The 25,872-nt window shown below is 49.3% G+C and overlaps 1 protein-coding gene across 4 annotated transcripts in view; it reads left to right on the plus strand.

The window, feature by feature from the left end:
• Window positions 1-6,030: 6,030 nt before the first annotated feature.
• Window positions 6,031-25,872, plus strand: part of EPS15L1 (epidermal growth factor receptor pathway substrate 15 like 1) — a 425,390-nt gene continuing 405,548 nt past the window's right edge. For 2 of the 4 annotated variants that reach the window (XM_030218156.1, XM_030218158.1), the window contains exon 1: window positions 6,032-6,099. In XM_030218156.1, coding sequence (XP_030074016.1) covers window positions 6,073-6,099 — 27 coding nt within the window. In that variant the 5' untranslated portion in view covers window positions 6,032-6,072. Of the gene's footprint in view, window positions 6,100-25,872 lie in introns of all 4 variants that reach the window. The other 2 variants (XM_030218157.1, XM_030218159.1) reach the window with 2 other exon arrangements.

Consider the following 25,872-nt stretch of genomic DNA (forward strand, 5'->3'; position numbering starts at 1 on the left):
CTCCAGGTGGGGCCTCACCAACGTCTTATACAGGGGCATTAAAACCTCCTTTTTTCTGCTGGTCACACCTCTCTCTATACAGCCTAGCAACCTTCTCGCTACGGCCACCGCCTTGTCGCACTGTTTCATCGCCTTTAGGTCCTCAGATACTATCACCCCAAGATCCCTCTCCCCGTCCGTGTCTATCAGGCTCTCCCCACCTAACACATACGCCTCCCTTGGATTTCTACTCCCTAAGTGCATCACTTTGCATTTCTTTGCATTGAATTTTAATTGCCAAACGTTAGACCATTTTTCCAGCTTCTTCAGATCTTTTTTCATGTTTTCCACTCCCTCCGGGGTGTCCACTCTGTTGCAAATCTTGGTGTCATCCGCAAAAAGGCAAACTTTACCTTGTAACCCTTCGGCAATGTCACTCACAAATATATTGAACAGAATGGGCCCCAGCACCGATCCCTGAGGCACTCCACTACTCACCTTTCCCTCCTCCGAGCGAACTCCATTCACTACCACCCTCTGGCGTCTACCCGTCAACCAGTTCCTAATCCAGTTCACCACTTTGGGTCCTATCTTCAGCCCTTCTAGTTTATTCAAGAGCCTCCTGTGGGGAACCGTGTCAAAAGCCTTGCTGAAATCTAAGTAGATGACGTCCATAGCACGTCCTTGATTTAATTCTCCCGTCACCCAGTCAAAGAATTCAATGAGATTTGTTTGGCACGACTTCCCTTTGATGAAACCATGTTGTCTCGGATCTTGCAACTTATTGGCTTCCAGGAAATTCACTATCCTTTCCTTCAGCATGGCTTCCATTACTTTTCCAATAACTGAAGTGAGGCTTACCGGCCTGTAGTTTCCAGCTTCTTCCCTATCCCCACTTTTGTGAAGAGGGACCACCTCCGCCATTCTCCAATCCCTCGGAACCTCTCCCGTCTGCAAGGATTTATTAAACAAATCTTTAAGAGGACCCGCCAGAACCTCTCTGAGTTCCCTCAGTATTCTGGGGTGGATCCCGTCCGGCCCCATGGCTTTGTCCACCTTTAGCTTTCCAAGTTGTTCATATACACTCTCTTCCGTGAACGGTGCTCTATCCACTTCGTTTTCAGGTGTACTTTTGCCAGTCCCTCTCGGTCCTTCCCCAGGATTTTCTTCAGTAAAAACAGAACAAAAGTATCTATTTAGCAAATTGGCTTTTTCTTCATCATTTTCTACATAGCGTTTTGCTGTATCTTTTAGTCTCACAATCCCCTTTTTAGTCTTTCTCCTTTCACTAATATACCTGAAGAAGTTTTTGTCTCCCCTCCGTACATTTCTAGCCATTTGTTCTTCCGCTTGTGCCTTCGCCAGACGTACCTCTCTCTTGGCTTCTTTCAGTTTCATCCGGTATTCCTCCCCGTGTTCCTCTACTTGAGATTTTTTGTATTTCTGGAACGCTAACTCTTTAGCCTTTATTTTCTCAGCCACTTGCTTTGAAAACCATATCGGTTTCCTTTTTCTCTTGCTTTTATTTACCCTCCTTACATAAAGGTCTGTGGCCCTGTTTATTACTTCTTTTAGCCTGGACCACTGTCCTTCCACTTCTCGTATGTCCTCCCAGCCCATCAGCTCCTTCCTCAGGTATTCTTCCATTTTGTTAAAGTCAGCTCGCTTGAAATCCAGGACTTTGAGTTTAGAGTGGCCGCCATCCACATGAGCCGTTACATCAAAACAAACCGTTTGATGGTCACTGTTTCCCAGGTGTGCAGCCACTCGGACATTTGACACACTATCCCCATTCGTGAGCACCAGATCCAACGTGGCTCCCTCCCTCGTGGGTTCGTTCACCATTTGTCTGAGCAGAGCACTTTGGAAAGCATCCACAATCTCTCTACTTCTTTCCGATTTTGCAGACGGAACCTTCCAATCTACATCCGGCAGATTAAAATCTCCCAACAGCAGCACCTCTCTTTTCTTCCCCAACTTTTGAATATCAGCGATCAGATCTTTATCTAGTTCTTCCAATTGTGTCGGGGGTCTATAGACAACACCCACGTGGACCAAGGTTCTATCCTCTCTTTTTAAGGTGATCCATATCGCTTCTTCCTTTCCCCACTTCCCTGTCATTTCAGTTGCTGCGATATCATCTCTCACATACAGAGCTACTCCTCCACCTTTACGTCCCTCTCTATCCTTCCTAAAAAGATTATAGCCTGGTATGTTTACATCCCATTCATGGGAACCATGGAGCCATGTCTCTGTGACTGCAACTATGTCCAAGTCAGTCTCCAACATCAGGGCTTGAAGGTCATGAATTTTATTGCTTAGACTGTGAGCATTTGTGGTCATTGCTTTCCAACTACATGATTGGATGGTGAAGAACACCTCCGAGGCAGGAGCTCTACAGTCCATGCAGATGACTATTCGACTCCTGGAGCTGCTAGGTTTTGTGATAAATTATCCAAAGTCCCACCTTCTTCCAGTTCAAAAACTTGAATTCATAGGAGCTCTGCTGGACTCTCAGACAGCTCGTGCCTACCTTCTGGAAGCGAGGGCCGACAATCTTCTGTCCCTCGTTTCCTGGGTGCGGGCGTCCCAGCAGATCACACCTCAGCAGATGTTGAGATTGCTCGGTCATATGGCCTCCACAGTTCATGACTCCCATGGCCCGTCTTCACATGAGATCAGCTCAACGGACCCTAGCTTCCCAGTGGTACCAAGTTGCTGGGGATCTAGAGGATGTAGTCCAGCTGCCCACCACTTTTCTTCAATCCCTGCAGTGGTGGACAATTCGGTCCAATTTGACTCTGGGACGTCCCTTCCAAATTCCTCAGCCGCAAAAAGTGCTGATGATGGATGTGTCTCTCCTGGGATGGGGAGCTCATGTCGATGGGCTTCACACCCAAGGGAATTGGACCCTCCAGGAACAAGGTCTACAGATCAATCTTCTGGAGTTACGAGTGGTCTGGAACGCTCTAAGGGCTTTCAGGGATCAGTTGTCCCATCAAATTATTCAAATTCAGACAGACAACCAGGTTGCCATGTATTACATCAACAAGCAGGGGGGCACCGGATCTCGCCCTCTGTGTCAGGAGGCCGTCAGAATGTGGCTTTGGGCTCGCCGATACGGCATGTGTCTTCAGGCCACATATCTGGCAGGCGTAAACAACAGTCTAGTCGACAGGTTGAGCAGGATCATGCAACCTCACGAGTGGTCGCTCAGTTCCAAAGTGGTACTCGAGATCTTCCAAGTGTGGGGCACCCCCTTGGTGGATCTCTTTGCTACCCGAGCCAACCACAAGGTCTTTCAGTTCTGTTCCAGACTTCAGGCCCACGGCAGACTAGCGTCCGATGCCTTTCTCCTGGATTGGGGGGAAGGCCTCTTGTATGCTTATCCTCCTATACCTTTGGTGGGGAAGACTTTGCTGAAACTCAGGCAAGACCGAGGCACGATGATTCTGATCGCTCCTTTCTGGCCGCGTCAGATCTGGTTCCCTCTTTTTCTGGAGTTGTCCTCCGAAGAACCCTGGAGATTGGAGTGTTTTCCGACCCTCATTACTCAGAACGAGGGAGCGCTTCTGCATCTCAACCTCCGGTCTCTGGCTTTCACGGCCTGGATGTTGAGAGCGTAGATTTTGCCTCCTTGGGTCTCTCCGAGGGTGTCTCCCGGGTCTTTCTTGCTTCCAGGAAAGATTCCACTAAAAAGAGTTACTTCTTTCTATGGCGGAGGTTTGCCGTCTGGTGTGACAGCAAGGCCCTAGATCCTCTCTCTTGTCCTATTAATACCCTGCTTGAATACCTTCTGCACTTGTCCGAGTCTGGTCTTAAGACCAACTCTGTAAGAGTTCACCTTAGTGCAATTAGTGCATACCATTACCGTGTGGAAGGTAAGCCGATCTCAGGACAGCCCTTAGTTGTTCGCTTTATGAGAGGTTTGCTTTTGTCGAAGCCCCCCATCAAACCTCCTACAGTGTCATGGGATCTCAATGTCATTCTCACCTAGCTGATGAAACCTCCTTTCGAGCCACTGAATTCATGCCATCTGAAGTACTTAAGGTCATTTTCTTGGTGGCAGTTACTTCAGCTTGCAGAGTCAGTGAGCTTCAAGCCTTGGTAGCTCATGCTCCTTATACCAAATTTCATCATAACAGAGTAGTCCTCCGTACTCACCCTAGGTTCTTGCCGAAGGTGGTGTTGGAGTTCCATCTGAACCAGTCAATTGTTTTGCCAACATTCTTTCCCCGTCCTCATACCCGCCCTGCTGAACGCCAGCTGCACACATTGGACTGTAAGCGAGCACTGGCCTTCTATCTGGAGCGGACACAGCCCCACAGACAGTCCGCCCAATTGTTTGTTTCTTTTGATCCCAACAGAAGGGGAGTGGCTGTCGGGAAACGCACCATATCCAATTGGCTAACAAATTGCATTTCCTTCGCTTATGCCCAGTCTGGGCTGACTCTTGAGGGTCATGTCACGGCTCATAGTGTTAGAGCCATGGCAGCGTCAATGGCACACTTGAAGTCAGCCACTATTGAAGAGATTTGCAAGGCTGCGACGTGGTCATCTGTCCACACATTCACATCTCATTACTGCCTGCAGCAGGATACCCGACGCGACAGTCGGTTTGGGCAGTCCGTGCTGCAGAATCTGTTTGGGGTTTAGAATCCAACTCCACCCCCCTAGGCCCATTTTTATTTATTTTATTTATTACATTTGTATCCCGCGCTTTCCGACTCATGGCAGGCTCAATGCGGCTTACATGGGGCAATGGAAGAGGGGAGAATCCAACTCCACCCCCCTAGGCCCATTTTTATTCTGTTCCAGGCTGCACTCTCAGTTAGTTGGATAAGTTTAGGTCAATCTCAGTTATGTCCTCGCCGTTGTGAGGCCCAATTGACCCTGTTTGTTGTTTTGAGTGAGCCTGGGGGCTAGGGATACCCCATTCGTGAGAACAAGCAGCCTGCTTGTCCTTGGAGAAAGTGAAAGCTACATACCTGTAGAGGGTATTCTCCGAGGACAGCAGGCTGATTGTTCTCACCAACCCGCCCGCCTCCCCTTTGGAGTTGTGTCTTCCCTTGTCTATGTATTTGCTATGTACTAGACTGACGAACACGAGCGCGTTCGGGCGGGAAGACGGTCACGCATGCGCACACGAGGGCTAGCAAACTCTGTTGATAGTGAAGATCTCTGATCGGAGGGGCTGCCGTGGACGTCACCCATTCGTGAGAACAATCAGCCTGCTGTCCTTGGAAAATACCCTCTACAGGTACGTAGCTTTCGCTATATGTTCGCCATCCTTTGCTCATTTCTCAAGAAGGAAGCAAAGTCAATGCTAGTCCTCCAGTAAAAAGGTGTAATTTATTTTCGTTATTTCTACCTTTAAATGTGGTTGAAAGCACTGGTTCCAGTACAGATCCTAGCGGTAGCGGCACTCCTCTATTCACCTGCTTCCTTCACTTAGAAAACTGACCATTTAACCATACTCTCTGGATATGTTATAAGTATGCATGTACATTGCAATTTCACGTCCATTGTTTAAACTAAATTTCCAGGAATGCCTAGATTCAGCTCGTGTAAAAGTGTTAATTCCCCTTCCACGTGTGTACTTTTAAATTTAAATTTAAATGCTTTACTTTTTGTCTATTAGATTGTAAGCTCTTTGAGCAGGGACTGTCTTTCTTCTGTGTTTGTACAGCGCTGCGTACACTTTGTAGCGCTCTAGAAATGTTAAATAGTAGTAGTAGTAGTAGTACTTTTCATGCCCGTATTGGAGTAAATGTTATAAAAGTTGTTTTCTACATCTATAACAATAGGCTGTACTGTACACGCAGAATAATAATAAAAAAAAAGTACTTTTTTTTTTTTTTTGGGGGGGGGGGTCTTCTCTCCATTGGAGATTCTATGACTCCGGGAAAAAATGATCTGCAACCAAACTACCCCAAGAAAGAGCAGGGACAAGTACCGAGTCGCGCGCGGGAGGGAGGGGGCGTAGACAAACGCACGCGCGAGGTACCCTGATGCGTAGGTGCCTATGCGCATGTGCCGCTGCTGCCGTTGCAGGCGGGCGCGCGCGCTCTGGGCGTCCTGTCCCTGGGAAAGATGGCAGCGCTCATCTCTCTCACCCAGGTAACGAAATATTCCAGAGGGGCGAATAGAAGCGGTAACGATAGGGGAAGTGAGGGAACAGGGGGTGAGAACAGGGCCTTTTCTGCCCGTTCGCGAGGGCAGCTTGGAGAACAATACTGTAGTGGCCGGAACCGCAGCCGGTGGGTGCGGATATCGGGCCGGGTACGGCTGTGTATGGGTGTTGCAGGAAGGGCTGAGGAGGGTGTGAGACCGGGTTTAGGCCCGAGGAAGGGGCGGTGGTGCCTCTCCCACTCAGGTGTGCTTAGCCCTTACCTGCCAGGGCTGTACGGGCTGGCCTCCGTTTATCACCCTTAGCCATGGAAGGGGAGAGCTGCTCCTGTCTGTAAATCAAGGGGCTAGAGAGATTTTGCCTAAATCCAGAAAGAGCCGGCAGGCTTGTTGCTGCTGGTGAACTCTTAAGTCGCTTGCGTGTTATTTGTCTTTGCGTCTATGGTGCCTTTTTTTTAGGAAATGAAAAGGAATGAAAGGGAAAAGGTGTATGCGCAGCTTCCAAAGAATTGGTAGCTCAGGAGAGTTTCTGATAGTAGCTGTGCAAGGTGAAGTAATTATTTCCTGTGCTGTCCTGTCTGGTCTTTCTTTCAGTGGTCGGTTTATTGATCCAACTTTGATGCTAACGGCAATTGTTTTACAGTTGTGCGCAGAGTGAATTTCTACCATCCTTTTCTGCCCATCGAGTTTATAGGGTAAAGGCAATCGGGGCCGTTGCCTTAAACGAATAGGTCTAGTCCAGCATCTCTCCCCCAGGTATCTGGCATTGCATCCCATCCATTTCCCTGCTATCAGTGCTGCTGTCTCACTACCTTCCTGCCTTTGTGGGAGTTGAGCCTGCATACAAGTCAGGGTAGACAACCTTGGCCCTGAGGGTCGCAACCCAGTCAGGCTTTTCTCAATAAATATGCATGAGATCTATTTGCATACAGTGGAGGCATTGTTTGCAGATAGATCTCGTGCATATTCATTGGGGAAATCCTGAAAAACCCAACTGGGTTGTAGCCCTCAAGGGCCAAGGTTGCCTGCCCTTGATATGTGAAAAAAAAAATAGAGCACAATAACAGGGCTTTGAACATTAGAGTACAAGCAGATATGCAAAGGCCTGCGTAGATAGTTTATAGTTTATTAAAACGTACTTTTTACTGCCCACGCTGACTCGCAGATCTGGGCGTTTTACAATCAAAATAACAGTTTGAATGGGCTCCTCTGCCATTGTCTTTGCCAGCTATGCCATCCTTTCAAGCCTGTCACTTTAGAGACAGATAGCCTGCTTAGTGGTAAAGCCTTCTCTGAGTAATATGAGGGACAAATTGTGGATAATAAGAATGAGTGCAAGCTCTTGATATTGCTGCTTCAGTGTCAGTCTGACGTTTGTTCACTGTGTCCTTGATGTAATCTACCCATTAGATTTTCCAAGTCTACTTCTTTTTGTAAACACAATTATTTGTTTTGACAAGAAGGAATTCTCAAAGAGGCCAGGCAGGCTGATAATGAGTCTATTCATAAAACCCAATCCTACTATATAAATGAGCTGTGACCGACGTGCCGCACATGCGCACAACAACGCAGCTGTTCTGCACATGCGTCACTTCATAGGTCTCTCCCGAGCCACCCAGCGATTCTCCTCTCTCCCCTGCCCCCCCTCCAGTCACCCAGCGATTCTCCTCGCTCCCCTGATTACCTCTGTTGAAGCAGCTACGTCATTGAAAGCCCTGCTCGCCTCCAGCCTTCCCTTCGAGTTCGTTCCCTCAGAGTCCCGCCTTCTGACGTCATTTCCTCTTTCTGCAAGGGCGGGACTCTGAGGGAACAAACTCAAAGGGAAGGCTAGAGACGGGCAGGGCTTTTAATAATGCGGCCGCTTCGACGGAGGTAATCAGGGGAGCGAGGAGAATCGCTGGAGGGGGGGGGGGCAGGGGAGAGAGGAGAATCGCTGGGTGGCTGGAGGGGGAGCAGGGGAGAGGAGGATAGCTGGAGTGGGGGCAGAGGAAAGAGGAGAATCGCTGGGTGGCTGGAGGGGGGGGGGGGCAGGGGAGAGAGGATAATCACACACACACTCGCACCCAGTCTCAAACTCTCTCTGTCACACACACTTGCACATTACTCTCTCTCTCTCTCTCTCTCTCTCTCTCTCTCACACAGTCACTCTCAAACATACACACTCCGAGGAAAACCTTGCTAGCGCCCGTTTCATTTGTGTCAGAAACAGGCCTTTTTTTACTAGTAAATCAATCAATCAATCAATCAATCCTGTTGCTGCAGGTCATTTTCTCTCTGTAATCTAGTAATATACATATTTGTTAAGACATGTTGTACAAATGCTGCATTAGAGGGTCATAACATTTTGTCAGAGACCCAGAGTAATAGTCATGTTCATTTTGGTACTGTCACTAACTTCAAAAAGTGCAGTTGTATAAGAACACAAGAATATAGTCACACTGTCATACTGGGTCAGACCAATGGTCTATCTAGCCCAGTATCCTATTTTCCAAACAGTGGCCAAGCCAGATCACAAGTACCTAGCAGAAACCCAAATTGTGGCAACACTCCATACTACAAATCCCAGGGCAAGAAGTTGCTTCCCATGTCTGCCTCAATAGCAGACTATGAACTTTTCCTCCAGGAATTTGTCCAAACCTTTTTAAAACCCAGATACGCTAACTGCTGTTACCACTTCCTCCGGCAAAGAGTTCCAGATCTTAACTATTAATTGAGTAAAAAAATATTTCCTCCTATTTGTTTTAAACGTATTTCCATGTAACTTCCTTGAGGGTCCCCCAGTCTTTCTACTTTTGGAACAAGTAAAAAATCGATTTACTTCTACACCACTTAGGATTTTGTAGACCTCAATCATATCTCCCCTCATTTGTCGCTTTTCCAAGCTGAAGAGCCCTAACCTCTTTAGCCTTTCCTCATACGAGGAGTTTCATTAGGTCGCTCTTCTTTGAACCTTTTCTAATTCCGCTATATCTTTTTTGAGATGCGGTGACCAGAACTGAACGCAGTACTCAAAAGTATGATGCACCATGGAGGGATACGAAGGCATTATAGTGTTTTTGGTCTTATTCACCAACCGTTTCCTAATAATTCCTGGCATCCTATTTGCTTTTTTGGCCACTGCTGCACACTGAGCAGAAGATTTCAGCGTGTTATCTACAATGACGCCCAGATCTTTTTGTTGAGCGCTGACCCCCAAGGTGGACCCTAGCATCAGGTAACTATGATTCGGATTATTCTTTCCGATGTGCAACACCTTGCATTTGCCCACATTAAATTTAATCTGCCATTTGGATGCCCAATCTTGTAATTTCCTAAGGTCTTCCTGCAATATTTCGCAGTCCGCACGTGTGTTAACCATGAATATTTTTGTATCATCTGCAAATTTGATCACTTTGCTTGTCTATAATTTATAAATATGTTAAATAGTACAGATCCTACAGCACTCCATTGTTCACCCTCCTCCATTGAAAGGAATGACAATTTAACCCTACCTTCTGTTTTCTGTCCAATAACCAATTCTTAATCCACACCAGAACTTTGCCTCCTATCCCATGACTCTTTCATTTTCTCAGGAGTCTCTTACGAGGAACTTTATCAAAAGCTTTCTGAAAATCTAGATACGCTACATCAACTGGCTCACCTTTATCCACATGTTTATTCAAGCCTTCAAAGAAATGAAGCACATTGTACTTAGGGCTGCTGGTAATATTCAGCTAATATTGATCACTAATTTAATTGTAAAGCATATTCCCCTGAGATCAGAGTTTGGAATAGTGTCTTATGGAGTTGAAAGTTTATATACTTTTTTTTGCAATATCTAGACTATCAATCATACCTAGTATAGGCTTATTAAATACTACTACTTAACATTTCTAGAGCGCTACTAGGGTTACGCAGCGCTGTACAATTTAACAAAGAGAGACAGTCCCTGCTCAAAGAGCTTACAATCTAATAGAATCCAGTGAATGTGAGGTAATTTGTGACTTTGGAAGTGGCCAAACTAACAAAAAGTTCAAGGGAGTTGCTGAGAAACATTTGAAAGAATATCAAGATAATAATTTATTAATACTTAATCCTGTGTAAGTGTTATTCCATTTCATCAAGCAGATCAATCCATAGACTGGTGGGTTGTGTCCATCTACCAGCAGGTGGAGATAGAGAGCAATCTTTTGCCTCCCTATATGTGGTCATGTGCTGCCGGATACTCCCCAGTATGTTCTCTATCTCAGCAGGTGTGTGGTCACACAGCAGTAGCTCTGGCTAGGTCTCCAAGCCTAATTGTTTAGGTTTTGTTGAGTACGTGGGGTTGAGGGCTCTTCTTGAGCAAGTGAAACCTGGTGGTTCCAGGTCCCTCTTCTCCCCCCTCCCGCTGGCTCTGTTTAAAAAAAACCAACAGAAAAATAGACGTCTTTGAGAGAAAAACGTCTTTGGTTGCAGCTGCTCACTGGGACTCCAAATCGTTGCAGCTCAGAGCGAGAAGCAGGTACTTTTACCTTTTACTAGCGGGCAGGGGGGTTCCCCGAATGGTCTCCATGTGGCTATGGCGTCGGATGGCAAGGGTGCGAAACGACGCTTCCCGGACCGCGTGCACGCGTCTAGTGGGGAAGCGGGGGGTTCAAAGGCAGAGACGCCTTTTTTGGGCGCCTTTTCGGAGTTGGGAGAGTTACCCGGGTTTTCCTCCGGTGCGGCGGTTTTTCCCGCCTTAGGCGCCCATCCCCCGCTGACCGCCCTCCCGGTTGTGGCCAGCCACACTGCTCGGACGGCTTCTTCTTGGGCCGCCCTTGAGGTGGGAGACGTTAATAATATGGTCGCCCTTGACTTGGGCGACAGTAAAAAGTCGGTGAAATTAAAGCGCCATTCTTCCCGCACAGCTCCTTCGCGGAGTGTCACAGTGGACGCCATTTTGGATGCGCAGCGCACCTCTCCCCCGCTCTTGGGAGAGCAGGTTGAGAGTGCCTCTAGGGCTGTGGCCCAGGCTGCAGAAGTGCACAGACTGGGATTTCTCCCCTGAGTTCATTTTGCTGCTGCATCAGGCTTTTCTTATGAAAAAAAGCTGCCCCTGCTCCCCTGTCTGATAAGGGTGATGAGGCCTCCATGATCAAGCACCCTTGGGTGGATCTCCAGGCCCTAGGGGACTCTGTCTCCTCTGATGTGGATGAGGGCAGCATATCTGAGTTCTCCCAAAGGTCCTTAGGGGATTCTTTGGAGGAGACTGATCTTCGCTTGGATGGAGCGGATGACCCCTCTGCAGCGCGGCTTTTTCGCTCAGAGGATTTGCCCAACCTGTTAGTGCAGGCCATGAGCATTTTGAAAATTTCCTCTCTGGAGGAAGGCTCTCTCTCAGCCTCAGCTGGCTCAGCCATTATGCTGGGAACTAAGCACCCGCCTAGAACCTTCCACGTTCATGAAGCCATGCAGACTTTAATTTCGGCTCAATGGGATTCCCCTGAGGCGAGCCTTAAAGTAGCCAGGGCTATGTCTCGTCTGTATCCTCTGTCTGAGGGGGAATGGGAAGCCTTTCTCTGGCCTACAGTGGATTCTTTAATCATTGCGGTGACTAAGAAAACGGCTCTGCCGATGGAAGGTGGCACTGCCCTGAAGGACACTCAGGACAGGAGATTGGAGGCGGCCTTAAAGTTGGCCTTTGAGGCGGCCGCTCTGAGTTTGCAAGCCTCAGTTTGCGGCTCCTATGTGGCCAGGGCGTGCCTGACTGTTTTGCTGCGGGCTTCCCCCTTGGATTATTCCTTGAGGGCGGACTGGCCGGCCCTGGAGTCGGGCTTGGCCTACTTGGCATACTTGCTGTATGATGTCTTGAGAGCCTCGGCTAAAGGTATGGCTCAGACAGTCTCTGCCCGGCGGTGGCTCTGGCTTAAGCACTGGCCGGCTGACCATGCCTCAAAATCTCGCCTAGCCAAGTTGCCTTTTAAAGGCAAGCTGCTCTTTGGGGACGAACTGGACAAGATTGTGACAGAGCTCGGCACATCTAAGGGCAAGAGGTTGCCGGAGGTCAGGGCATGGGCCGGCAGTGCTCGCCCTGGTTCCTCCAAGGGCCGATTTCAGGAAGCCTGTTGGTATCGCCCAGGCAAGTCGACCTCCTCTTCCTTCAAGCGGAACTTCTCCCCCAAGCAGCATTCCTTTTGCAAGGACCGCTGTCCTGGAGGTTCGTCCTCCGGCCCTCCCCCAGGGTCTCGTACCCAATGACGGGGCCATGGCCCAGAGCAGATAGGAGGACGGCTATCCTCGTTTCTGGGAGAGTTGACCAGGGTAACTTCAGACGCTTGGGTTCTGGAAGTCATCAGAGACGGCTACAAGTTGGAGTTCTGCCGGCCCTTGAGAGACGGGTTTGTGAACTCTCCTTGCAAGTCTCCAGTCAAAGCAGCGTCAGTGCAGCAGACTTTGGACAACCTGATCCGCCTGGGCACGGTGGTCCCAGTGCCAGTAGATCAACTTGGCAAGGGACGTTACTCCATTTACTTTGTGGTGCCAAAGAAGGGAGGTTCTGTTCGGCCTATTCTTGACCTCAAGGGAGTCAATCGGGCCTTGAAAATACGGCACTTCTGGATGGAGACTCTCCGCTCCGTAATAGCTGCGGTGAAAAAAGGAGAATTCCTGGAATCCTTGGACATCAAGGAAGCTTACTTACATATTCCCATCTGGCTGCCTCATCAGCGCTTCCTGCACTTTGCAGTCCTGGGCCGCCACTTCCAGTTCAGAGCCCTCCTGTTCGGGTTGGCTACTGCTCCGCGGACCTTCCCCAAAGTAATGGTGGTCATCGCGGCTTACCTCTGCGAGGAAGGAGTGCAGGTCCATCCCTATCTGGATGACTGGCTGATCCGGGCCTCCTCTTATGCAGAGTGTGGGAGAGCTACGGACAGGGTTATTGCTCTTCTGAGCGCCCTGGGATGGATCGTCAACTGGGAGAAAAGTCAGTTGCGCCCGACTCAGTCCCTGGAGTATCTGGGAGTTCGATTCGACACCCAAGTGGGCAGAGTGTTCCTGCCAGACAACCGGAGCGTCAAGCTTCGGACCCAGGTGGACCAGTTCCTAGCATCCTATACACTTCAGGCTTGGGACTATGTGCAGCTGTTGGGCTCCATGACGGCCACGATGGAGGTAGTGCCCTGGGCCAGGGCCCATATGAGACCACTACAGCACTCTCTTCTGTGGCGGTGGAGTCCAGTTTCGGAGGATTACGCTGTACGCCTTCCCTTTGATCCAGCGGTGTGCAAGGCGCTGAGTTGGTGGCTGAGGCCAGACAAGCTGTCCGCAGGAATGCCTCTCACGACCCCGGAGTGGGTTGTTGTCACGACGGACGCCTGTTTGACGGTCTGGGGAGCCCACTGCCTGGGAAGGACAGTGCAGGGGCTCTGGTCTCCTGCGGAGGCGAAGTGGTCTATCAACCTCCTGGAACTCCGAGCCATTCGGTTGGCGCTTCTAGATTTTGTCCCGGTCCTGGTGCTGAGGCCAGTACGGGTCCTGTCGGACAGTGCCACGGCTGTGGCCTTTGTCAGTCGCCAGGGAGGTACCAGGAGCGTCCCTCTAGCCAAGGAGGCCATGAAGCTATGCCTGTGAGTGGAAGCGAATCTGGAACAGCTGTCGGCGGCCCACATTGCGGGAGTCATGAATGTGGACGGCCCTCTGAGGCTGCCAGCGGAGCGGGGGCTTTTGCTTCAGGGTCCCGTGGTGATGGAGGATCCCTCCCCCTTTGGTCTTACGGCCTGGCTCTTGAGCTGAAGCGGCTGAGGAAGAAGGGCTTCTCAGACAAGGTCATCGCCACTATGCTGAGAGTGAGGAAGCGCTCTACTTCTACTACTTACGCCAAAGTTTGGCATACCTTTGCATTGTGGTGCGAGGCAGGCTCTCTATCGCCCTTCACTGCTCCAATATCTTCAGTGTTGGCATTCCTGCAAGAGGGCCTGGAGAAAGGCCTGTCGCTCAGTTCACTGAAAGTCCAGGTGGCTGCTCTAGCTTGCTTCAGGAGCCGTTTGAAGGGTGCTTCCCTGGCTTCACAGCCAGACGTGGTGCGCTTCCTCAAAGGAGTTAATCACCTGCGCCCTCCTCTGCACTCAGTGGTGCCTACGTGGAATCTCAATCTGGTGTTATGGGCCTTGCAGAAGCTGCCCTTTGAGCCCTTGTCGAGGGCATCGCTGAAGGACCTGACGTTGAAAGCGGTCTTCCTGGTGGCTATCACATCAGCCAGAAGAATTTCCGAGCTCCAGGCACTCTCGTGTCAAGAGCCGTTCCTGCGGTTCACTGAGGCAGGAGTGTCGATTTGCCCAGTGCCTTCCTTTCGGCCCAAGATTGTTTCTCACTTCCATGTGAATCAGCAGCTTTGTCTACCCTCCTTTCATAGGGAGGATTACCCAGAGGAGTACCCTGCTCTCAAATGTCTGGATGTGAGACGAGTCATCATTAGATACTTGGAAGTGACCAATGACTTCTGGAAGTCGGATCACCTGTTCGTGCTGTTCGCAGGCCCTCGTAAGGGTCTGCAGGCATCTAAGCCTACTGTGGCACGTTGGGTCAAGGAGACGATTGCGGCAGCTTATGTGGCTGCAGGGAAGCTTCCGCCTATTCAGCTGAAGGCGCACTCTACTAGAGCATAGGCGACATCGATGGCAGAGTCCAGATCCGTTTCCTTGGAAGAGATTTGTAGAGTGGCAACTTGGGAGTTGACTCATACCTTCTCACGACATTACCGCTTGGATGTGGCTGCTCGGGCCGTGGCCCAGTTTGGAGCTTCAGTGTTGCGTTCAGGGATTTCCATGTCCCGCCCTGGGTGAGTACTGCTTCGTTACATCCCACCAGTCTGTGGATTGATCTGCTTGATGAAATGGAAGGTAAAATTATGTATCATATCTGATAATTTTCTTTCCATTAATCATAGCAGATCAATCCATAGCCCTGCCCAGACATCTGTATTGTTTTTGTTCTGGTTATATTTCAGGTTCAAGTTTAATCTTCAGTTCCTGTTCAGGAGGACTTCGTGTTCAAGTTCTTCCAATTGGATTTTCCTTGAGTTGAAACGATTTTGTGTTACAGTGAGCTGCTGCTTCCTCTCCCCCCGTTTCGGCAGTGGCTGGATTGATAACTAAATTATGCCGGCGCTCCCTCCCGCTTCGCGCTGCAGTAGGGTAGCTTTGTATCCCTCCCGCTTCGGCGGTGTTTGGGTAAGCCAGCTCCTCCCGCGGTTGCGGTAGCAGGATAAGCCAGATCCCCCACATCGACGGGTGTGGTGTCCCTCCCCCGCTTCGCGGGGATGAGCTGTACGGATTCCCCTCCCCTGCTTCGACGGTGGTGAGCTGGGCAGAGTGTCCCATGTGGGTGTAATTCTCTAAGTGCTGAGTCCTGCGGATGGAGCTTTGATATTGACATACTGAGGAGTTTCCGGCAGCACATGACCACATATAGGGAGGCAAAAGATTGCTCTCTATCTCCACCTGCTGGTAGAGCAGTAATTTTTTACTGCTTGGAAAGTTTGCGAGTCACAAACAGAGGGCCCTGAGCTGCGTCATATGTGACTTCCAAATCTTAAGATGGACAATATTTAGTTGTATTAAGCTCATCCCCTTTTTCAGTAGTTGCTCAAGGTGAGGTACACTACGTATTTCCCCGTCCCAGGAGGGCTTGCAATCTACTAAAGGGCATTAAGCACTTACCCCCATATTTTATATATATATTTATATAGTTTTTTTTATTGATTTTCGTTTTCTCTTTATCCTAGTAACCTAACAGCCACAATAGAAATCTTACTGTAGAGAAGCAGGTACAAGCTTATTTGGGTTCTTGCACTATGCTGTAATGGTCCAGGGGGTTTGGTAGTCCAGATTTCTTAGCAGTCCTGATCACAACATTATAAAGTCTGTAGTTGGGCATGCTTGCATTTCATCTTGAATAGTCAAGCTTTTGATTTTTTTTTAATTTGGAAAATACCTGAAGGCTTATAAGAGGGTACAGCAAATGGTATGCAATGGTAATTTGATTGGTAGAGTTATTTAGTTTGTAGAGCACAGTGCTTCAGAACTTGACCGTGAGCAGATCCTCTGTGCTCTCTATTAGGTTGTATGCTATTTAGTACCATGCAACCATGTGATTTCTTGTGTTCAGCACTGTATACATACTATTATTAGGTCTCCATTGTAGAAATTTGTTCAGGAAATGTTTATTTTAGAACCATGTGCGGATATTTAATATTTACTTGAATAGTGGTAGAGCCATTCTATTGTTGAAAAAAGGTCATTGTTGGTTTTGAGTTTTTGTAGTATTCAGCACAAATGTGTGACTTTTCAGAGCCCGTAACATGCTTAAGGTTCCAAACAGCACAGAATGAAATGGAGTTGAACTGTAGGACTGTGAAACCAGTACTTGAGTAAGGATCCTTGAGAGGCATCCTATTCGGAAATTTTGAGAATAGCAGACTAACTTCATTGCAGATGCCTGGGTGTTCTCTTTGACACAGCATGGGAGAGGATTTTCCTCATGGAGCGCGGGAGGTCGAAGTTGGTTGTCTTCTCAGTCAAGGCAGACCCAGGGTCTGGGACTATGTCCAGGTTCTGGGGGTTAATGACAGCGGCGATGGAAGTGGCGCCATGGGCAAGGACTCGTATATGGCCATTACAGGAATCTCTTCTCAGCTGCTGGAAGTTTCACAGAAGTACAACCTTCGTCTTCCTTCAATGCTGGTTGCCAGACAAGAGTATGCAGTGGTGGTTGTCACCCAGGAATTTGACCATCAGAGCTCCCTTTCTGATAACACAATGGGAGGTGGTGACAACGAATGCCACAAGTTGGTTTAGGGAGCTCATTACAGGTTTCATGTAGCGCAGGTTATCTGGTTGGAACAGGAGTTTCAATGATCGATAAATTGCTTGGAGCTCAGCGCAGTGCAGAATGACTTATGCAGTTCTGCTCCCTTTCTGATGGGGGCCCCAGTCCAAGTTCTCTCTGACAAATCAATGGTGGTGGCTTATAAAAAACAAGGCGGGACCCACAGCTTTCTGATGGTGGTGGAGGTGACCTCCCTCATGAGTTTTGGGTGGAGAAAAATCTCTGCTTGTGAGCAGCTCACATTGCAGGTTCCTTGACTGTGGAGGCAGACTTTCTCAGCAGGCGCTCCTTGAACCTAGGAGAATGGGAACTATCCAGCCAGGGTTTTCAGCTGATAGTGGATGGATGGGGTTTTCCGCTTCTGGACTTGATGGCAACAAAAAGGAATGCCAAAGTGCCCAAGTTCTTTAGCCTTTGGAAAGACCCAGGCTCGAGGGGGATCAATGTCCTACTGCAGCCCTCGCAGGAGATACATCTAGTGTGTATGTCTTCCCTTCTTGGCCCATGGTAGGCTGCGTGTTGAAAAGGATCGCACTGCACCAGCGTCAAATAATTGTTGTAGCCCACTGATTAACCGTGAAGGCTGTGGTATGCGGACCTGATTTGACTGCTGGATGGGGGGGTCCTCTCAGTCTTCTGTAGGTACATGACCTACTGATGCAAGATTTGGTGCTCATGGAGGATCCGTGCCCCTTTGGTCTTACGGCTTGGCCATTGAAAGGGTTTGGTTGAGTTGAAAAGGTTATTCTGATCCAGTCATTTGTATCTTGCTTCAGGCTCGGAAACACTCTACATCCGTGGTGTATGCGAGGGTGTGCAGGACATTTGAGAGCTGGTGTTCTGAGTGCAGACTTTCTCCCTTCTCCGCTCATATTGCGCACATCCTTATATTTCTCCAAGCAGGACTTCACAAAGGATTGGCATTGGGTTTTCTAAAAGTGTTTCAGGGTCTGAGTACAGAAGATGTCCTTTGCGGCTCACCCGGATATTGTTTGGCTCTTGTGGGGAGTGGGCCGCTTGTGTCCTCCCTTTCATATGCTGTGTCCAGAGTGGAGCCTTCATTTAGACTTTTGGGCTCTTCAGAAGCCTCCTTTTAAGCCACTCCACAAGGCCTCCTTGAAAGATCTTATTCTAAAGACCGCATTCTTGGTGGCTCTTGCGTCAGCACATAGGGTTTTGGAGCGTCATGCTTTCTTGTCTGAAATCCTTTTCTTCACTTTTCAGACATGGGGATCTCCCTGCACACGGTTCCTTCCTTTCTTCTGAAAGTGGTATCAGTATTTCCTCTTAACCAATCTCTAGAGCTTCCATCCGTTCACAGAGAGGACAAAGAGGTTCAGTATTTTTCCTAGAAGCTTCTCAATGTGTGCAGAGTCTTCAGTTACCTGGAAGTCATGAATGAGTTTCACAAATTGGACAGACTGTGCTTTTTAATAAACAGAGGCTTGGCCTCATGGCTTCCAAGCTCACAGTTGCTAGACGGCAGAATGAGACTGTCACATCAGCTTATTTACTTACAGGGGAGCTCAGGCTTTGCGGGCTCATTCTATGAGGCATACAGTGACATCCTGGGTGGAGACTATCATATTTTCTTCAGCAAATATTTTCAAGGTGGTGATGTGGTCAATACTGCCTACCTTACGCAGATTACCATTAGGAATGAGTCATTTGCTAAACACATGGTTGTGTGTGCGTAGAAGGGTGTTCCCTGAGAGGAGATACTTTTTGCAGATGGCAATTAGGGGCGAGCCGGGTTTTCCACTGGGGGGTTCAGAATATATTTACCAACAATGGGCAGATAAGGGGCTATATAAACTGGACCAATTATGGGTTGATGGGAAAATAAAGAATTTCGAGGAACTACAAGATGAATATGGGTTAGAAGAGCGGGATCTAGTTTACTATCATTGCTTAAGAAATTACATCCTCCGAAGGGCGAAAGAAGAATTGGAACTTGCAGCAACGAGACTGGAGCAGGCAATGGGAAAGGGGGAGGGCGGGGTAGTATCACCCGGCTATACAGAGCACTCTTATACCTCTCAACGCCACAGGAATATTATATAAGGAGATGGGAGGAGACTCTACAGAATAGCCCTACGCCCAACTGGTGGACAGGTAGCTTTCGATACCTGCTCAAACCTTCCATCGCTCAAACCACAATAGAGAGTGGATATAAAAACCTATACTGGTGCATAAAATGTACCCACAGACCTCGGCAAATTGCAGGCGGGAATGGAACTTTCATACATATATGGTGGGAGTGCCCCAAAGTCCAGATTTACTGGACTCAGATACTTGAGCTGGTGAATAGGGTGGTGCAAGGGGTATACCCTCAGCGGATGGAGGTGTGCTTGCTGCACTCCAGGCCCCCGGGAAGCCGGAAATATGGACATAGGTTGGCGATCCAATTTTTTGTGGCGGCAAAGATGGCGCTGGCGAGGGCCTGGAGGGCAGTGGCAGCGCCCACTGCTAAAGAGGTGTTAACCAGAGTTGACTACCTGCACTTGATGTCGAAGTTGACAGCCGTACGAAAGGGTCAACTCCATATATACCAGAAGATTTGGCAACCATATGAAACTGTACGAAATGAGTTATAGTAAGACTGCTACATACAGGGGGGTAGGGGAAGAGGGGGGGATGGTTTCATAAGAGGCTGTTTAGTATTGTATCTATATAACTACATGTTAAACTAGCAGATGGAAGAGAAATGTAATGTTACATACATATGGGTGATAATGATCATTGGATTGTATTATTGTTATGTTAAAATTATAAATAAACTTGAAAAAAAAATACTGCCTACCTTTGCCTAGCACTACAGGGTGAACGTTGTGGTATGCTCGGAAGCCAGTTTTGGGGCTGTGGCCCTCAGGGTGGCAGCACCAGGATCCCATCCACTCTAGGGATTGCGTTTGAACATCCAAGAGGTTCTGGAGTAGTGGGAAGTTATGTTATGGAAGGAGAAATTAGGTCTTGCCTGATTAATTTTATTCCTCTTAGTCTTTCCCACTATTCCAGAGGCCCGCTTGAGGTTTCTGTTTGAGATGTTTAGTAGGTGCGAAGTAATGGGTCAAATAACACTGTTACCCTTCATGGTACTTCCTACATATCTCTTGTTCTCTACAAGTTGTCTAGAGATGAGAAAGATCCACACCTTTGCTCATCTGGTCAGTTTTAGGTTAGCAAGTTGTTTTAAGGCTGTGTTTATTCTGAGTTTCTCCATACTTCTTGTCAATACCGAGGATCTGGACTGGATGCCAAGAGAGATATGTCTCCTCTGTTTTCAGTTCTCTATCTCCAGCTGGTGGTTGATGGACACAACTATCCCACAGGTTCTGGAATAGCGGGAAGGAGTAACGGAAAGCCAATTATCAGATAAGATTAATTTCTCTTTATGCATATAGAGTATGCACATAGTAGGCACCTCCCCTGGAATGTACATTTTCTGCCTATTTCTCTTAGCGTTTAATACTGTACAGGTAGTGGACGTCTTAAATTCCGCTAATACCTTAGAATAGAATCTGCTGACCTAGAGCTAAAATACACGGAGAAATGGATGTTTATGTGCTGGTTACTTGTGTCGAGAGCATTCATTTTTTTTAGGGAAAAAATCTAAAAGATCATTTGGTCAAAGAAACATAAGCTTTTCTTTTTTTCTTGGAGCTGTCACAAGGCCTAGTTTTTCTTGCTAGTTTGACTTTCGAGATGGAGGGAGGAGGGACCTTCCCTAATCCCTGTAGTGGAATGCTGCTCAATTGGAGCACATGTCTGAAATCAAAATAACCTAGGTAGCAGGTAAATAAATCCTGATGTTGATCTGTTAGGACATAGACATTCATGCACCTTCTGAAATGGTGAATAAATGTTCATTTTGTAGGCCCATCTTAGTTCTACCTATACCATGCCCTCTTGTGATTTGTACATTTTTCAGTTTTAGAGATGTGTATTCCTACTTTGTAAAATCAAAACTTAGATGGTTATACATGTCTAAAACCTAGGTGTAATAAAGCTGAAAATTAGAAAGAAAAAACACTTGTGTTCGACACAGCACTGAATGAATATATATATATATATATATATATATACACACACACACACACACACACACACACACACACACACACACACACACACAGTGCAATCCACTTAACTGCAAGGGTCTGGGACCAAAGAAATGCATGCAATTAAACGGAGAATACACTTAACCGTTGTGACCCAAAGAAGCTTGACATCTGATAAACTTATGTACAGTACTGTTTATTATTATACATACAGTCTCCGTTAACTGATGTTAGGCTTACTTGAAGTAATCAGTTATAGTCCTCTGTACACTATTGTCTGTGAGTTACATAGACTATGTCTGCCAGATGGTAAAAACTGTCATAGCACTGACATCCAGTGGCCTCTAGATAGGCCCGCACGGTGTTGAAACTCTCCAGCACTCCAGCACTCTTGCAAAAGTGACAGGAGGAGGTTGTTGAATTTCGTCAGCATGTGCCTCGCTGCTCATTTCATCATCTGTTTCATCATCAGCCGTTGTTGCCTGCGTGTAGGCGCATATCTCAACATCAGTACTGTCGTCAGCTGTTTGTAGATCGTAATCAAAGCTACGTAGCGATGAAACTCCTCTTCAGTAACACTGGCTGGGATGTCAATAACCTCTTCATCTGATGCGTTTGCAACAGCTGCATCTGTTTCATCCCTCTCCACATCCTTAACAAAGCTTGCCCGCTTGTAGCAGTTCACAATGGTTGCCTGTGTAACATGACTCCAGGCTTCTTTCTGCATTTGCAGGGAATCCAACAGTGATAGATTACGAGCCAGTTCAACAGCACGTTAATCCTTGGCAGTCTGGTCATCCATAACGCTCATCAGACGACGGATAACAAGAGAGGTAGTGTTTGGTGGCAGGAAGACCACCTTGACATTAGACAAACATCACTTTCCATATCATCAAGCTGATCAATCCATAGACTGGTGGGTTGTGTCCATCTACCAGCAGGTGGAGATAGAGAGCAAACTTTTGCCTCCCTATATGTGGTCATGTGCTGCCGGAAACTCCCCAGTATGTTCTCTATCTCAGCAGGTGGTGGTCACACACAGCAGCAGCTCTGGCTAGGCCTCCAAGCCTAATTTTTAGGTTTTGTTGAGTGCCTGGGGTTGAGGGCTCTTTTGAGCAAGTGCAAACCTGGTGGTGCCAGGTCCCTCCTTTTCTCCCCCCTCCCGCTGGCTCCGTTTAAAAAAAAATATATATATATATTTTTAAACGTCTTTAAAGGCGTTTAATTCGACGTTTCTTTAAACGTTCATTGCAGCTACTCACTGGGACACCAGTTCGTTACAGCTCGGAGCGGCAAGCAGGTAATTTTACCTTTTTATAGCGGGCAGGGGGTTCCCCGATTCTTCTCCTCGTGGCAATGGCGTCGGAGGGCGAGGGCGCAAAGGGTCGCTCCCCGGATCGCTGGAGCGCTTCTAGAGGGGATGCGGGGGTTTTACAACCTGATTCGCCCTTGATGGGTGATAGTTTAGTGACCGATGAATGTCCCGGTCGTTCCTCCGGCGTGGCGGTTTTTTCCCGCCATAAACGCCCATCCCCCGCTCCTCGCCTCCGCCATCTTGGCCGGCCACGCGGCTCGGACGGCTTCTTCGGGGCCGCCCTTGAGGTTGGAGACATTAATGCCATGAACGCCCTTAATTTGGGCGACGGCACAAAAGCGGCTAAAGTTAAGCGCCGTTCTTCCCGCGCGGCTCCTTCACGGAGTTTCGCGCCGGACGCCATTTTGGATGCGCAGCATGTCTCTCCCCCGCTATTGCGAGCGCCGGTTGAGAGTGCGTCTAGGGCTGTTGCCCAGGCTGCGGAAGTGCACAGTCTGGGGGGTTTCTCCCCAGAGTTTGTTTTGCTGCTGCATCAGGCTTTCCTCATGCAAAACGCTGCCCCTGCTCCCTCTTCTGATAAAGAGGTTGAGGTTCCCAGAGGTAAACGCCCTCGGGTTGATTTCCAGGCCTTGGAAGACTTTTGTCTCCTCCGATGTAGATGAGGGCAGCGTGTCTGAGGTCTCCCAACGATCCTTTGCGGATTCCTTGGAGGAGATAGATCCCCGCTCGGATGGAGCGGATGACCCCTCTGCAGCGCGGCTTTTTAGCCCAGAGGATTTGCCCAACCTGTTGTTACAGGCCGTGGACACTTTGAAGATTTCCTCTCCGGAGGACGTCTCTCCCTCAGCCCCTGTTGGCTCTGCCATTATGCTGGGGACGAAGCGCCCGCCTAGAACCTTCCACGTGCATGATGCCATGCACACCTTAATTGCGGCTCAATGGGATGTCCCGGAAACGAGCCTTAAAGTGGCTAGGGCTATGTCCCGCCTCTATCCTTTGGCTGTGAGTGAACGTGAGGCCTATCTGTGGCCTACCGTGGATTCTTTAATCACTGCGGTGACTAAGAAAACGGCGTTGCCGGTGGAAGGTGGCACGGCCCTAAAGGACGCCCAAGACAGAAGATTGGAGGCGGCCTTAAGGTCGTTCTTGGAGGCAGCTGCTTTAAGTTTGCAGGCCTCAGTTTGCGGCTCCTATGTGGCCAGGGCGTGCCGGACTATGGTGCAGCGGGCTTCCCCCTCGGATCATTCCTTGAGGGCTGATTGGCCGGCCCTGGAATCGGGCTTAGCCTATTTGGCAGACTTGCTGTATGATGTCTGGAGAGCCTCAGCTAAAGGCATGGCTCAGACAGTCTCTGCGCGGCAGTGGCTTTGGCTGAAACATTGGTCTGCTGACCACGCCTCTAAATCCCGCCTGGCTAGATTGCCTTTTAAAGGCAAGCTGCTCTTTGGGGTCGAGCTGGACAAAATCGTGACCGATCTCGGCACGTCTAAGGGCAAGAAATTACCAGAGGTCAGGGCTCGGGTTAGTACTCGTCCCGATACCTCCATACCGCCCGGGCAAGTCGGGTTCCTCTGCCCCCTCTTCCTTCAAGAGGAATTTCTCCCCCAAGCAGCATTCCTTTCGCAGAGACCGCCGTCCCGGAGGTGCTCCCTCCGGTCCTCCCCCAGGGTCTCGTACCCAATGACGGGGCCTTGGTCCACGCCCCAGTGCAGATTGGAGGACGGCTGTCCTCGTTTCTGGGCGAGTGGACCACTATAACTTCAGACGCGTGGGTGCTGGAAGTCATCAGAGACGGCTACAAGCTAGAGTTCTGCCAACCCTTAAGAGACGGGTTTGTACTCTCTCCCTGCAAGTCTCCGGTCAAGCTGTGGTAGTGCAGCAGACCTTGGACAACCTGATCCGCCTGGGTGCGGTCGTTCCGGTGCCAAAAAATCAGATTGGCAAGGGACGTTACTCCATTTACTTTGTGGTTCCAAAGAAAGGAGGTTCTGTCCGGCCTATCCTCGACCTCAAAGGGGTCAATCGGGCCTGGAAAGTGAGGCACTTTCGCATGGAGACTCTCCGCTCTGTTATAGCGGCAGTGAAGGCAGGAGAGTTCTTGGCTTCCTTGGACATCAAGGAAGCGTACCTGCATATTCCCATCTGGCCTCCTCTCCAACGCTTTCTGCGTTTTACAGTCCTGAGACGACACTTCCAGTTCAGAGCCCTCCCTTTCGGGTTGGCTACTGCTCCGCGGACCTTTTCCAAAGTAATGGGGGTCATAGCGGCCTTCCTGCTAAAGGAAGGAGTACAAGTCCATCCTTATCTGGACGACTGGTTGATCCGAGCCCCCTCTTATGCAGAGTGCGGCAAAGCTATGGACCGGGTAGTTGCTCTTTTGAGCTCCCTGGGATGGATCATCAACTGGAAGAAGAGCCAGCTGCGCCTGACTCAGTCCCTGGTGTATCTGGGAGTTCGATTCGACACCCAAGTGGGCAGAGTGTTCCTGCCAGACAATCGGATTGTCAAGCTTCAGGCTCAGGTGGACTAGTTCCTAGTAGCCTCTCCTATTCGGGCTTGGGACTACGTGCAGCTGTTGGGCTCTATGACGGCCACGATGGAAGTAGTGCCCTGGGCCAGGGCTCATATGAGACCACTACAGCTATCTCTGCTGCTGCGCTGGACTCCGATGTCGGAGGATTATGCTGTGCGCCTTCCCGTGGACCCAGCAGTGCGCAAGGCGCTGAGCTGGTGGACGCAGACAGACAAGTTGTCTGCAGGATTGCCTCTGGTGACCCCGGAGTGGATTGTCGTCACGACAGACGCCTCTTTGATGGGCTGGGGAGCCCACTGCTTGGGAAGGACAGCGCAGGGGCTCTAGTCTCCTGCAGAGGCAAGTGGTCTATCAACCTCCTGGAACTCAGAGCCATTCGCTTGGTGTTATTGGAGTTCATCCCGGTACTCGTGTTGAAGCCTGTACGGGTCCTGTCGGACAATGCCACGGCTGTGGCCTATATCAACCGCCAGGGAGGTACCAGAGCGCCCCTCTAGCCAAGGAGGCTATGAGTCTTTGCCAGTGGGCGGAAGCGAACCTGGAGCAGCTTTCAGCGGCCCACATTGCCGGAGTCATGAATGTCAAGGCGGACTTTCTCAGTCGCCATACCTTGGAGCCCGGAGAGTGGCGACTATCTGCTCAGGCGTTCTTGGACATCACGAAGCGCTGGGGCCAGCCGAGCCTAGATCTGATGGCGTCATCGGCCAATGGCCAAGTGCCGCGCTTTTTCAGCAGAGGACGGGACCCTCGATCCCTGGGAGTAGATGCTCTTCTCCAACAGTGGCCGACACAAGAGCTCCTCTATGTGTTCCCGCCCTGGCCCATGTTGGGCAGGGTGCTAGACCGGGTGGCAAAGCATCCCGGCAGGGTAATCCTGGTGGGTCCGGATTGGCCCAGACGTCCCTGGTATGCGGACTTGTTCAGGCTCTCAGTCGACGATCCTCTGCGGCTGTCAGTGGAGCAGGGCCTGTTACATCAGGGTCCCGTGGTGAGGGAGGATCCCTCTCCCTTTGGTCTTACGGCCTGGC

Source organism: Microcaecilia unicolor, chromosome 11, assembly GCF_901765095.1.
Source record: "Microcaecilia unicolor chromosome 11, aMicUni1.1, whole genome shotgun sequence".
Lineage (NCBI taxonomy): Eukaryota > Metazoa > Chordata > Amphibia > Gymnophiona > Siphonopidae > Microcaecilia > Microcaecilia unicolor.